This window comes from Monopterus albus, unplaced genomic scaffold (assembly GCF_001952655.1).
Source record: "Monopterus albus unplaced genomic scaffold, M_albus_1.0 scaffold37.1, whole genome shotgun sequence".
Classification (NCBI taxonomy): Eukaryota; Metazoa; Chordata; class Actinopteri; order Synbranchiformes; family Synbranchidae; genus Monopterus; species Monopterus albus.
The window spans coordinates 1,679,469-1,694,341 of NW_018127917.1; the positions used below are offsets into that span (position 1 = coordinate 1,679,469).

At 39.0% G+C, this 14,873-nt stretch overlaps 3 protein-coding genes across 5 annotated transcripts in view; all 3 read left to right on the forward strand.

Moving 5' to 3' along the window:
* The window catches only part of lrrc8ab (leucine rich repeat containing 8 VRAC subunit Ab), a 9,083-nt gene extending 2,325 nt beyond the window's left edge, over window positions 1-6,758 (forward strand). For all 3 annotated transcript variants that reach the window (XM_020598253.1, XM_020598254.1, XM_020598255.1), the window contains 2 exons: window positions 542-2,660; window positions 2,845-6,758. In XM_020598253.1, coding sequence (XP_020453909.1) covers window positions 549-2,660; window positions 2,845-3,120 — 2,388 coding nt within the window. In that variant the 5' untranslated portion in view covers window positions 542-548 and the 3' untranslated portion in view covers window positions 3,121-6,758. The remainder of the gene's footprint in view (window positions 1-541; window positions 2,661-2,844) is intronic.
* Window positions 6,759-8,069: 1,311 nt separating this feature from the next.
* On the forward strand, window positions 8,070-10,023 carry ppil3 (peptidylprolyl isomerase (cyclophilin)-like 3). The gene is made up of 6 exons (XM_020598271.1): window positions 8,070-8,145; window positions 8,388-8,462; window positions 8,833-8,926; window positions 9,009-9,076; window positions 9,162-9,280; window positions 9,470-10,023. The coding sequence occupies exons 1-6, from the start codon at window positions 8,143-8,145 to the stop codon at window positions 9,594-9,596; spliced, it is 486 nt and encodes a 161-aa protein (XP_020453927.1). The 5' UTR covers window positions 8,070-8,142; the 3' UTR covers window positions 9,597-10,023.
* Window positions 10,024-10,231: 208 nt separating this feature from the next.
* Window positions 10,232-13,560, forward strand: LOC109959134 (3-oxoacyl-[acyl-carrier-protein] reductase FabG). The gene is made up of 8 exons (XM_020598270.1): window positions 10,232-10,327; window positions 10,479-10,649; window positions 11,152-11,330; window positions 12,428-12,521; window positions 12,628-12,697; window positions 12,783-12,819; window positions 12,944-13,007; window positions 13,133-13,560. Exons 1-8 carry the CDS (start codon window positions 10,253-10,255, stop codon window positions 13,289-13,291), a joined length of 849 nt encoding a protein of 282 aa, XP_020453926.1. The 5' UTR covers window positions 10,232-10,252; the 3' UTR covers window positions 13,292-13,560.
* Window positions 13,561-14,873: the final 1,313 nt, after the last annotated feature.

The following is a 14,873-nucleotide window of genomic DNA, read 5'->3' on the forward strand; positions in this document are numbered from 1 at the left end:
CATGTTTGTAGCCTGCACACACTTCTGGGGCAGCTGTCTCATTAGCCGGGGGAGAGCCATATCTTTTGACTTTCTCATTACAAGGACAGTCCATTAATTCTTCCCCTAAATCTTGCAGAGACTAAATAAAAATGCAGACAAAGTGAGTTTATATTTTATTGATGTTTGCTGGTGTGCTGCAACATTTGAAATTCTGTCCGGTATGACACCTCTTTGAAAGCAAGACTATTTGTTCATCTTTAACAATGGGTGAATCGATGAAATGGTAGCCCACCCAGTGAAATCAATCAAGCAGTTCTTTGTCACAGCACTTGGGAATCTCTGTTTCATTACTTCTGGCAGACTTTAAATTAACCATCAGGAATGTTCTGATGTATGAACCTGTTACTTATCACTCTGGCATTGATTTGTCAGCTTGGTTGTGGTTCAGTTAAAGGCTGTTCAGTCATTAATGGGAAGGAGTTTTTTTTTTTTTTACAACAGTATATATAGTTTTTCAGTATTTGATTATAATCATTTTCTTGAACCATCTTTTTCACAGATAAACCATGATTCCCATCACTGAGCTGAGGTACTTTGTGGACACACAGCCAGCATACCGCATCCTGAAACCATGGTGGGATGTGTTCACCGACTATATCTCCATTGTTATGCTTATGATTTCTGTGTTTGGAGGGACACTGCAGGTCACCCAGGATAAGATGATCTGCCTGCCCTGCAAATGGGTGGTCAATGATACCTGCAAGAAAAACTTCAATTCCACTCTCTTAGCATCATTATTCATGGAGCCCAAAGGGATCCAGTATGACCTGGACCGCCACCAGTACAACTATGTGGATGCTGTGTGCTATGAGAATAAATTGCACTGGTTTGCCAAGTATTTCCCCTACCTAGTATTACTCCACACCCTTATTTTCCTAGCTTGCAGTAACTTTTGGTTTAAGTTTCCACGGACTAGCTCCAAACTAGAACACTTTGTATCCATCTTGCTGAAATGCTTTGACTCCCCATGGACAACTAGGGCGCTGTCAGAGACAGTGGTTGAAGAGAGTGACCCAAAACCAATGAAAATGAACGGCTCAATGGATCACAAGGAGTCTGTAATCAGTGAGGATGTTGAAGCAAGTGTTCCTATGCTCCAAAGGACAAAGACCCGCTTTGAGCAGGGCATTGTGGATAGAACAGAAACTGGGGTTTTGGACAAAAAAGAAGGCGAACAGGCAAAAGCCCTGTTTGAAAAAGTGAAAAAGTTTCGTATACATGTTGAAGAAGGAGACATTGTGTATAGACTGTACATCCGTCAGACTATCATCAAAGTTATCAAGTTTATTTTGATAATCTGCTACACAGGGTATTATGTGCACGATATTAAATTCAGTGTAGATTGTTCGGTAAATATAGAGAGTCTGACAGGTTACAGTGTGTACCGTTGTGCTCACCCACTGGCTACACTTTTTAAAATCTTAGCCTGTTTCTACATTAGCTTAGTTGTGGTGTATGGTTTGATCTGCATGTACACGCTCTGCTGGATGCTTCGGCGCTCTCTGAAGAAGTACTCCTTCGAGTCAATACGGGAAGAGAGCAGCTACAGTGACATACCCGATGTGAAGAACGACTTTGCATTTATGTTGCACATGATAGACCAGTATGATCCTCTGTACTCCAAACGCTTTGCTGTGTTCCTCTCAGAAGTAAGCGAAAATAAGCTGAGGCAGCTCAACCTCAATAACGAGTGGACACTGGACAAGATCAGGCAGAGGATAACTAAGAACTCTCAGGAGAAGTTGGAGTTGCACCTTTTCATGCTGAGTGGTATTCCAGACACAGTGTTTGACCTAATGGAGCTGGAGGTTCTTAAACTGGAGCTTATCCCAGATGTCACTATTCCCCCAATCATCGCCCAACTGGTCAACCTGCAAGAAATGTGGCTTTATCACACCCCAGCCAAAATCGAAGCTCCAGCATTGGCATTTTTGCGTGAACACTTGAAGTCTCTGCACATCAAGTTCACTGATATCAAAGAGATTCCCTTATGGATCTACAGTTTGAAGAATCTTAGTGAACTTCACCTAACAGGGAATCTCAGTGCTGAGAACAACCGTTACATTGTCATCGATGGGCTCCGGGAGCTCAAGAGGCTCAAAGTTCTTCGTCTGAAGAGCAATCTCACCAAGCTACCTCAGGTGGTGACTGATGTGGGCATGCATCTCCAGAAGTTTTCCATCAATAATGAAGGCACCAAGCTGATGGTGCTCAACAGCCTGAAAAAGATGGTGAACCTGACGGAACTGGAGCTCATTCGCTGTGATCTAGAACGCATACCACACTCAATCTTCAGCTTGCACAACTTGCAGGAGATTGATCTGAAGGACAACAACCTGAAGACCATTGAGGAGATCATCAGCTTCCAACACCTTCATCGGCTGGTCTGCCTTAAGCTCTGGTATAACCACATCGCCTATATTCCCATTCAGATTGGCACACTGACCAACCTGGAGAAGCTGTACCTGAACAGAAACAAGATTGAGACGATCCCCAACCAGTTGTTTTATTGCCGCAAGCTGCGCTTCCTCGACCTGAGCCATAACAACCTGACCTACATCCCAACAGACATTGGCTTCCTCCAGAATCTGCAGTACCTGGCAGTGACAGCCAACAGGGTAGGCACTTGAACATCACAGTTATATAACAGATTTCATCTTTGTTGAATGCACATTGATTGTATATATACTCTGTGGGTTGTTTGCAACAATTTGTCTCCTGCTGTAAAATGTAAAATTTTAAAAATTTTAATCTCTCTCCATTTTTTTCCCTTCACAACAACCTCATCATCTTTAATTAAAGATTGAGAGTCTGCCTAATGAGCTGTTCCAGTGCAAGAAGCTTCGCACATTGAACTTGGGGAACAACTGCCTGCAGTCTCTGCCATCACGGTTTGGGGAACTGACTGGGTTGACACAGCTAGAGCTGAGAGGAAACCGTCTGGAGTGTCTGCCTGTGGAGCTGGGCGAGTGTCGTCAGCTAAAGAGAACCGGGCTGGTGGTGGAGGAAGACCTCTTCAGCACCTTGCCCACGGAGGTTAAGGAGCAGCTGTGGAAAGCTGATAAGGAACAACCTTAAACAGGTCTGTAGTTGTGAGTGAAAACATTAACTTTCCCCTGACAAGGGTGAAATGTCCATACTGCCCCAGAAGGTTTGCTGAGGCAGGCAGTAGACCTACTGCAGTGTACTGTCAGTAAGGCTGGATACCGAGAGCCACTGCCAGTTTGACAGAACAAAAAGTACAGCCTGGCACCTTCTGATTGTTCACTCAGATCGCATTGGTCCAGCTGCTTTATTTATTTATTTATCTATTTGATTTATTTTTGCTTTTAATTTAACCCTTCATGAACAATTCCTCCAGCCTTTCCTTTATAATCCGGTAATGATCGTTTATAGCCATTGTGATCAGCAGCATCTGTATTTTTATTTTAACCAAAAGCGAGGTTTGAACAAAAGGTGTTTTTTTTTTATAGCTTACACTTCTGCAGTTTAACTCATCTTCCTTCCCTTTTTGAATGGTGAATCTGATTTTGCGCCACCTGCTGGTAAGCAGAGTTATTTGTGTCACACAGGCGCAGAACGTACATGCTAGTTGGCCGTTGGCTGCAGTCTGTGCACTGTGTTCAAGTGCCACTTTTTCAACCCTGCTGGCCCAGACAAAGTAGGTGTGAGGCCTGCATTGCCATTAGTTCTTTCACGTTAGTTTGGTGTGTCTCTGCTTTTTGACCTAGCTCTTATGGAAAAGCAGTTTTTCTGTTTAATGCTACTCAGTGGACAAGCATTACAAAACATCAACCCCATACAATTACATTAGCAGAGCATCTTATCAGGAAGCACGTACCCAACCCTTACTGCCAGTATGCTACTCAGTGGGAATTGAGCAAAATCTATTATATGGCCATGCTGCATTCACATTTTTTGCTTGCACTGAATTACACAAAGCAAAGAAATGGACGATGGAGGAAATGCTGAGAATTTTTCAAATGAGCTAAATCATGTCTGCATAATAACTTAAATGAAGTTCATACAGTATTGACATTGAAATTCATCTGCCAAATCTAGCATTATAATATGATGTTTCTGACATGATAAGGCAGTTATTCTGTTATTTTAATCTTGCTGAACTGCATAACACAAAACATTATGCAGTGTTTAGCGTAGATGTTGTTCCCCTATGTGTAAGATTATAGCCATCCTCAGTGTGAAATTAACTGCCACATACGAAAGTAACTTAATCTGAATTTTTGTGTGAAAGAACAATGCAAGATGGATTAAAATGATTTCTGAACCTTCAAAGTGGTGAAACATTCCTACAATTTCCTTTGTCAGTCATAAGGAGGATTATGAGGCATTTTTGACGAGAGGTATTTTAGGTCAGTTGCCTTAACTTGCTGTTACTGTATGTTTTGTTTTGTTATTATTTTTGTTACCACATCTGCTGAGCTCAAAATAAACGATCATGCTCACAAACATGCTTTAAGGCAGGTAATTCTCTTTAAAGCTGCACTAGACTACCCCGGCCCGAATGGGAATGCACAGGTTTTTTGTTTATTGTATATTTTGCTCTAGTGTTCGCTCTAGTTTAGGCAAATAAAAGATACGAGTCTTAGTCATGATTAGTGAGACATTCTTCACTGTTGTAATTTTGACTTTTTTATCATAATTATGGGACCTAGAAAATGTTTTATTACTATTCTTAATTTTTTTTTTCCTGCCATAAATGGGCTTCCATACGTTTTAGGTTATCTGATTGTTGTCAGTTTTTTCTCTGGCATCACGTGTGGTCGTTTAATAAGTTGGGCCTGAGAGAGACATTTCTGCACAGCGCTAAAACTGTGGAATTCAACATCAGTGCACAGCTCTGAAACCACACAACACACAACTGTTGTTCTTGTGTTTACCTTGAGGACAAAAGCTCACTTTACGTTTCAGTAAACCTAACTGCAAAGAAAATTTGGACAGTAGCAATATACAGTATAGTTCAGTAACTGGATGGAAAAGTAGAATAGTTTTAGGTTTGTACTGTATATTTATTTCAGTAACATGTATAACTATGCTGTATTGTGCTATATTGCCTTTATTTAAACTATGTAAAGGTTAGTAGTGATGTAGTTTAACAATGTGCATGGGCATTCATTTTAATAGGGTGATAGAATTTCAAAATAACTAGATTAGAGATTTCCACACGTTACATTTAGGAAATGCAAATAATGGTATGATGCACTGTGATTCTGAGTTCTTAATGTACAGTAGACAATGCATGTTTTGTATGTTTTCCGGTATTGAACGGTTCAATTGAATGACTGCCAGCCATGAGATTAAAATAGTAGTACATTAGTAGTTAAGTTTCTCTCTCTCTTTTTAAAGAACTACTCATAGAAAAAGCAAATTAAGTTTGGTCCCAACTGGAACATTTTAAACGACACCCAGAACACATCAGCAGTATGCCACAGACCAAGACAATCAACTGTCCAGTTTAAGTTTAAAAACCTAATGTCAAATGTAGAGCTGCAGTGAGCACTGCAAGTAAATGGTCACTATGTTAAAAATACATTGTGTAGGCTGCGACTAAAGTAGTATCAGTAAAAAGATTAGTTTTTTGTCTCCTAGCCATTATTAATCTTTTGTTCCTTGTATTGTTCCTTTTTTATCATTTCATTTGTGTTGCCATTGTCACCACTGATAAGCATGTCCATGACTTTAGAAACCCATGGATGAATAAGGTGATCCAAAATGCTGCCTTTAAAGTGGGTGACAGAGAACAATACACTGTTGTCAGACATGTCCTGAAACAACGCGCTAAGGCTGCATACAAGGAAACAGTTGAGGAACATTTCATCAGTAAAAATCCAACATGCATATGGAAAGGCATACAGCAGGTCACCAATTATAGGAACGCAGATAATTATGCCTCTCTGGCAGAGGAGGACTATGAAAATTTCACAATGTGTGGTCTTATTATATTGTCTTCAGTGTTATTTATTACGTGGAACATTCACTCATCATGTGTAATATTTACTTTTTTTAATTATATCTGCTGCTGTAGACTGCTTCTTAACTCGGCTGAATGTAAATAGATGTAGTACAATCAGTGTAATGTGTTTAGGTTTTGCTTGACACACATATTCAATGACAACAAAGCTATTCTGTTCTATTCTATTCTATTTATGTTTTTATTTTGGCAGTTGTCAGTATTACTGTAGTATAGCTAAATTTCTCAGGAAACCAGCTAATACTCACTTCTTTTTTAAGTTGATTGCCAACTTTTTATTACAGTTGTTTTTTCTTTTTCTTTTTTTTTACAGTTGTGATAATATTTTATATGCATTTCTATGAATTGTTTCTAGTTTGGTGTATTTAATATTGACTGATGGTTTAAAACAATGTGTTTTTAAAGAAATCACTTGGTTTAACCTTGATTCTTTGTTTTCATCAGTGATCATGTGTTAACTGAGCTGCAACTGTTGTCTTCATTATATTTGGCACAGGTCAACTGTTTGTATGAGCGTGTTGGTGTATATGTACACTGTATGCATGTAATGTTCCCCCAACTAAATTCCAGTTATAGGTGTACAGTGTTTTTACCCCAAAAATGTTTTATTGTAAAGGAAATCATATGTGCAACAGTATTAACATGAAGGAAGTGGCAGTGAGCGGGCATTCTGTTTGAAAATTTTTCCACATCCACTAAAGTAAAATAAACTTGGTTGACCAAATTTCCTTTACTTTCTGTTTGGTATGTGTAGAAGTGAAGATGTCATGAATGACTGTGTTCTCTGTTTGGTGTTGGGTAGAGAATCTGCCCAGGTACTATATTAGATAAGAGCAGCTGTGATAATCACTTTATTCAAAAGTTATTAAGAAGTAATAGGACATATGTTGTTTGATTAACAATTGCTGAAGACAGTATAGATGTGTGTAGTGTTATTTTAATCTTACTTAAAATTATTAAAGATTTTTTTTTTTCTTAAGAAGTAAATCCAGGGGCTGTCTGTTACGGGACAGTCTCTTTAAGCACAAGGCCACCTACAAGGTAAGCTGCAGTTGTCTTTGTCAAAATTTATATTAATGCTAAGCTATGCTGAAAATTAGTTTGGGATATGCACCACAAACTAAACAATTATAGCCAACATGATAAGGATGTGTAAAAGTGCATCCTCAGTAACTAGCTGCAGTCTGGAATCAGGCTGAATTAATTGGTAATATTCTAGCAGAGAAAGCTTTGATAATGTGTATTAAAAGTGTTGGGGGGTGGTGAACAATGTAATTAAACTAGTAGTTTAATTAACTCCATTTTGCATTAACTTGCTGGTAGTTCAACTACATTCATAGTTATGTAGATAAATTACATTTTTGCCATTTTTTGTATACTTAACTACTGCAACTACAAACAATTCTGGGCCATACAAGGAAAGATTAAAAAAAAAAAATTATTTTACCATTGCTTCTCTAACTCTAACTGCCTTTTGAATAAGAGCTTAGAGTGACTCCTCGTGTCATATAAACAAGAGATTATGCTCTGAGAAGGAGTAGTAAAAGATTGGCCCATTTAGGCCAGAGTTCAAGTTCAAGACTGTTTTACTTATTAGGTTTGTTCAAGTCAGATGTTACAAAACTGACAAGTACAGTAACACAACAGTCAAGGTGCACTTATATAATTTGTTTAGAAAGTTACAATGTCATTGTCAAAAGCCCAGATGGCATTGTTTTGTTTAGGACAAGTTTTTGTCTCTGGTAAGTACACTCCGCTGGGTGTCATTTTTTGCCTGCATGTGATTTTTATTTTATTATGTTATAGTTTCGTATCACATGAACATAGTCGGTTTGGTCATTCTTACAAAGTTGTTTGAAATACTTTTACTAAGTAACTTTAGTTTACCAAACGACATTTCTCTCTAGAGCATCTTTGCTGTAGTTTAACTTCTTCTGATTTGAAGTAATTGATGGTTTTATCAAAGTAGCTTCCCCAACTTTGCCTTGTGTGTGTATCGGTCTATTTTAAACGACTCCAAATTCTTTGCGGAACCATTCAACGCCGAGTGACTGCACCTAGACGGACATGTTTCTCCGACACACCCGATCAGAGACGCAACGTTTGTAATGGTAACTCCCATTGTGAAATATTCTGGTAGATTAATCTCAGATAAATTACCAAACCATCTCAAGAAGTAATTAACTATTATTGTGGTTTAACGAGGCAAACCCGTGTATGACTCAGATTGCTAACTGTACTTGTGTAACGTCATAATTTGCTTATGTTTGCTGCTAAGCTATGCAGACAGCATTAATGAACTTAACGTTTTGTAGTTATTACTGTGGTGTTTTCTCTTTTGTACCTTTTATAGGCTGTTACCCTTCACACAGATCTAGGAGAGGTTAAAATTGAATTGTTCTGTGAGCGCACACCGAAAACATGTGAGGTAGTTACAAGCTTCTCTGTCTCTTTTAATAGCTACACTTCACACATTCTAGGTTTGAACTAACAGTTACTAACAGTTTAGTACTGGGAGACTCTCAAACCGCCAGCGTTGGAGTTTTAACATCAGCACTAATCAAAAACCTAGAAGTGAATATCCTTAAATTATTAGATTCTCTTTAATATGCTTTGTGGTTATTTCCTGGAGACCCAACGTTATGTTTGTAATACGTTTACATTTCTTATTCTGCACTTAGTTTCACTTGTTTTTAACTGTAACAGTAATTTTCAATCTGAATAGAAATGTTGATGTTTTTTTATTTGAAGTCGTGGTATATTATAAAAATGTCCCTTTTTAATATAATATTTTACAGAATTTTCTGGCTCTGTGTGCTAGTGGGTTCTACAATGGTTGCGTCTTCCACAGAAATATTAAAGGCTTCATGGTTCAAACTGGAGATCCTACAGGTACCTGACTGTAGTTGCATCTGAACAATATACACAGTGTAAGAATTCACATTCTCATTTCCTGTCCTTGGTTCTCCTGTAGGCACGGGAAAAGGAGGAACAAGTATATGGGGTCGCAAATTTGAAGATGAGTTCAGTGAACATTTAAAAGTGAGCGCCTTCTCTAGCTAGTTTTACCTCAATGTTTTTAGGGGTCCTTAACATTTTCACTTTTGTGGTGTATTTTTTTCTTCAGCACAATGTGAGAGGGGTGGTCTCAATGGCAAACAACGGCCCCAACACAAATGGCTCCCAGTTCTTCTTCACATATGCCAAACAACCTCATCTGGACATGAAGTACACAGTGTTTGGAAAGTATGTAACCTTTATACAGTATCAGTAAATGGTTATATGACTATAGACAGCCAATTAGAATGTGTTTACTGAATGATTATAATTTACACAATGTATCATAGTTTTGTAGCCCTTTTGTTAGACACAAAATGACCACCTAAAATTGCTTCTGCATGACCTCAGTTAATTTTAGGTGTCCTCATCATGTAGGATTATCGATGGCCTGGAAACACTGGATGAACTAGAGAAGCAGCCCGTCAATGAAAAGACGTTCCGACCGCTGACTGAAACCCGGATAAAAGATGTGACCATTCATGCTAACCCTTTTGCTGGATAGAAAACTTTCTCTTCAGTGCAGATGGGCCTTTTACACAGATGTAGTCTCCGCTATTTCTAATGAGACGGTAGATAAAGTGTATGGTACCTTTAAATTGGAGAGTACGCCCCCAGATACCAACTATGGGCAGCACATGGACTCTGAAGCTGTAAAATGATCTTATAGTTTGTTTGTTTGTTTTTTATGTGTTTCTAATAACACATAATTTAAATGTCATTTGGGTGAAAAATACTTGCGGCTTAACGAGATCAACACCTTAGACTCTGTCCACAGCGTAGTACTGCCATTTGCAACACCGAAGCAAAATTCAGGGCTCTGCTTTGCAATGAAGTACCTGACACCTCTTCATCTTCAATCATTCACAATTCTGTTAAAAAGAGAAAACGCCTTTGAATACCATACATGTTCTGATCATTTTTTAAAAATAGACTGTAAATAAATAGTCAATTTTGTACTAAATAAAATGATCCAAATAATACATCCTGTTTTTGGCATGATTTCAAAACATTTTCTGCGTGGACATGTATTTTAAATGTATTCACATAAAAGATAAGGTGCTGAAAACGTTGTTGGAGGTCTAGAAGAGTAGTGTCACCCAATGCTTGGGCCTACAAATTTGGAGAGGGGCCGAGCTCTTCTTCATATTTGAGCGCCTGATGCGTCACATTACGTCATCATTAGTGGATTCACGAGTGACTTCAGACCATATGTCTTCAGGTGACGCATTTAAAGTAGGTGTACTTCGTGGTTTTATTGTTTCCTTGTATTATTGTTATCATTGCTTTGACACTCATTGAGTATGAACTAAATTAGAGTTTATTCACGACAAGGTACAGCGTGGACACCTGATAGTTTGGGCATTTGTTTCTATGTGTATTCCAGGTGTCTTCTCTTAGGGGAAAAGTGGCCCTGATAACCGGTGCCAGCTCGGGCATCGGGGCAGGTACCAGCGTCCTGTTCGCCAAACTCGGAGCTCTGCTGGCTCTCCACGGACGCGATGTGGACAACCTGAACAAAACAGCCCAACAGTGCACCAACTGTGGCGCTTCTCAGGTACAGACATGCACATTTCACTACAGCCCATATTAGGATTTACCTGTTTTCTTCCGGCTGTGAGTCCTTTAAATGCTGTTTGACAAACTCCAAGCAGCAAACAGGATGCTCTTCGATTACGATTTAAAGTACCAAAGCAAAAGCTATGAATACTACTTAATAAAGACGTTTCAGTTTAGATTTTTAATAAATTTGCAAACATTTCTAAAAACATGCTTAAGTCAAATTTGACTGCCATTGTGGGTTGTTGAGTGTAGACTGATGACCACAAATGGCAGTTTTATCAATTTAATATTTAATCTCCAACAAAAAGTGTGCAAAATGTGAAGGAGAGTAAATACTTTCTGAAGCCAGTGTATGTTAAAAATTTTAAAGAAAGCAAACACTAACATTCAGACATTACCCCCTTTAACATAGTGATTCATATGGTGTTATGTTTTTGAAACCTTTGCAAAGTTACCTATAAAGGTTGATGAAACATTATGCGTGCATTGCTGTGCAGCCCTTGCTCATTCCCGGAGACCTGACTGATGAGGAGACAGTGAAGAAGACAGTGGAGCAAACCATCGCTCACTACGGCCGGCTGGATGTTCTGGTCAACAGTGCTGGTATCCTGGCCATGGGCAGCATCGAGACAGCAGACCTGGCTCAGTACGATAAGGTCATGAACATTAATGTCAGGTAGGATTTCACAGACCTGACTTCATAAAATCATGGAGATGGGTTGGTGCTGGTTGCCAAGTAGCTGGGATGTGTCAGATGACAGTGTTATGTTTTGAGTTGAGCTGGTTGGCAAATGAAACATTTAGATGGAAAAATGGGCAAGAGAAATCTGGTATATGACAGGTCATTAGGATTGAGTAACAGCATTGCTGATTAATGCAAATGTAGTTATTCATATTGTTAGAGAAAATAAATGGTTCTATGACTCCGCCCACCAGTCAAATTCACAGGAATGGGACAGATGTGAGGTCACTGACCTCTAATCACTTCATCATTTAGACACTTCTGCCAAATTTGACATCGTGTCCACAAGAATGGGGTGAACCTGATGTCACTGTGACTTTTGACTATCAAAATCTAATCAGTTCATTCTTGAATCCAAGTGGACACTTGTGCCAAATTTGAAGAAATTAAATTAAGGCGTTCCTGATGTATCGTGTTGACAAGAACGGGCCAGACGGACGGACGTACAACACGAAACATATTGCGTCCAGCCCTGGCTATTGTCAGCGCAGAGGCATAAACAGCTCAGGCAGAAACGTAAAGAAAATCAGTTTTGCATTTTATGGAAGAGTAAAGATATACTGAAATTTTGGAAGTTGAATGAAACTGAAAGTTAATCAATTTCATGCATATATGAATTATAGTAAGCAAAATGTTTTGCATGGCAAGATAAATGAAGAGTTTACATTAAATTGAATTCTACTGTAAACAAAGGTGACCACTGAAACAAAAAAATGCATAAGTAAAAAGTATTTTGTGACTCCCAGATTTCACTATAGAGAACATCAAACCATGCCGTCATAAATCCATAGAAACATTAGACCAGTGGCATCATTCTCCAGTCACGCAGTAACAGGATCAGTGAATGGGAGTTGGTGATACTGCTGTCATCACACTGTGAATCCCTTCACACTTGCTAGGATGCAATTGTTCTTTATACTCTTGAAGGTACTTATAGCAGTACTTAGTTCCCAACTTAATATTTAGTGTGCATGTGTATTTTCAGACATTTTAGTTGTACTCTGTCACCTCACCTTTGTTTCACATTCCAGATCCGTATACCACCTGACTCAGCTTTGTGTGCCCCACCTGATCAAGACCAAAGGCTCCATTGTCAATGTATCCAGTATCAATGGACAGAGATCGGTGGGTATTACACAGCTTGGCAGGAATCTCCAACAGTAGCCTTCATATACAGCAGCTTTATACGTTATTGAAGCATCTTTGAGAGCTGTTACATTTCTCTCTCCAGTTCAGTGGTGTGTTGGTCTATTGCATGTCCAAGTCTGCAATTGACCAGTTCACCCGCTGTGTAGCACTTGGTGAGTTGAATCATGTTATTCTTGTATATTCAGCACTGTAAAAGTTCACAATCTCACATGAACATATAACTGCTTTTTGTTTCAGAGCTGGCACCAAAGCAAGTCCGAGTGAACTCTGTCTGGTACGTGCAACTTGTTGCAGACTTTTAGCTCACATGCTGTCTGATAAAGCAGATTGTCTAAATTAAAAAAAATTTTTTTTTGTTGTTTCTGATATAATTTAAATGTCTATTTTCATCTCTTCAGCCCTGGTGTGATCGTCACAGATATCCACAAGAGAGCAGGACTGGATGAGGAGCAGTATGCTCAGGTACAGAACATCTGTGGTTGAACTGCACGTTCAAGTCATTCCCCACTCTGTTTGTATTTACCTTTTACAAATGATAACATCTAAATCTGTGTATCCCTTGTCCTCGTTCTGTCGTTTTTCACCAGTTTCTTGCCAAATGCAAGCAGACCCATGCCCTGGGCCGACCTGGTCAGGTGGAGGAAGTGGCCCACAGCATCGCCTTCCTGGCATCGGACGCTGCCAGCTTCATTACTGGAGTCAACCTACCTATTGATGGAGGGCGCCACGCCATGTGCCCAAGATAAGAACATGTACCATATTATTAACATAAAGCAGTCTGCTAATATAGTGCCAATATAGTCCAAACCTGCCTTTTTTTTCCAACTTGAATAAGGCTGCACTTGACAGAAACCCCCTGCTATCCCAGAAATTGAGCAAAGGGAAAAGCTGCAAAAAAAAAAAAAAGTACTTCAAGGAGACAACTTTCTCTATGCTTACAATGGTGGTAGGTCAGGGGCCTATTTCAAGAAGGCGGTTTTGTCGAAACTCAGAGTTTGTTAACCCCGAAATGAGGGAAACTCTGAGTTTTTGGTTTCAAAAACGGAGGTAACTTAAACCCGTGAAGCGGGGTAAGTTAAACCCGTTTCACAAAGAGAGGTAATCGAAACTCAGTCAGTTACTATGGCAAATTACTCTGTGAACCTAACCTGCTGGCGAGCAGGTTTTGTTCGGGAAACTCAGAGTTTCCTCCGGGTCTCCGCCCCTTTTTAAAGTGAAAGGTGTTTAATACGTCATTTAATCTTTCAGTACATTCATAGATTGCACACGTTTCCGTCACGCAGAGACCAAAATGACATGTCCATTCATAGAGGATCCTGTAGATGAGGACGCTGTATTAATTCGCAGGGAATTGCATTTACGTCGGGAGAGGATATTGAGGCCACGAGTTGATTTTTTTTTTTTTTGTCATATCCCCATGTATTTTTCTTTGAGCAGTACCGTTTTTCTAGAGAGTCCATAACATATATCAATAATCTTATCCACCCATACATCAGACACATCACCCATCGTGGCCGTGCTCTTACATCCGAGCAGATGCTTTGTGTTGCGTTACGATTTGTTGCAAACGGTAGTTTTCTTTATAACATCGGGGATGCAGAGCACATTAGTAAGGCCACAGTATGTAGAATAGTTCGGAAAGTGTGCCTCACCCTCAAGCGCTTTCTGTGAATTTTTGTTGTGTTTCCTGGGCACAAACCCCTCAGAGCCATTAAAGAGGAGTTTCACAGGATTGCAGGTTAGTGGTATTGAATTCGTTTCAGCAAGGCTAATCCGACAAATGATGATCAGTTAATAACATCTTGCTGTGACCTCTGGAAATAAACTAATAATTAGAATCCCCTTCAGGATTTCCTAATGCGGTTGGATGCATTGATGGCACACATATTCCCATCAATGCACCTACATGAAAATTAAAATTCAATTCTTATATTATTACATCAGTGTTGGGTCAATTTTAAAAAAGTATTTTGATTAATGTAATAATTACTCTCCATAAAACATACTGGATTATTTATTAATCATTACTTTACAAATCCCATATCAACCACAATAGGAATTTTAAGAAAGGGTAGACATAAAACTGCACTTTTAATTCGTACAAAAATCGGTATTTTATGCAATTACTGAAGTTACTCATTCAATTATTGAAGAATTAAGAACCATTCCTTACTTTACAAGTGACAAATAATAACAATACTAACATTATTTAGTAATTACTTACACCGAACACTGTATGATTAAAATGTAAACGTACCCATTGACTCGGGCAGCTATTTTCCCCCAAGCTAACTCTTTCTCTTTCGCCGCTGCAGCCGTGTTGTTTTT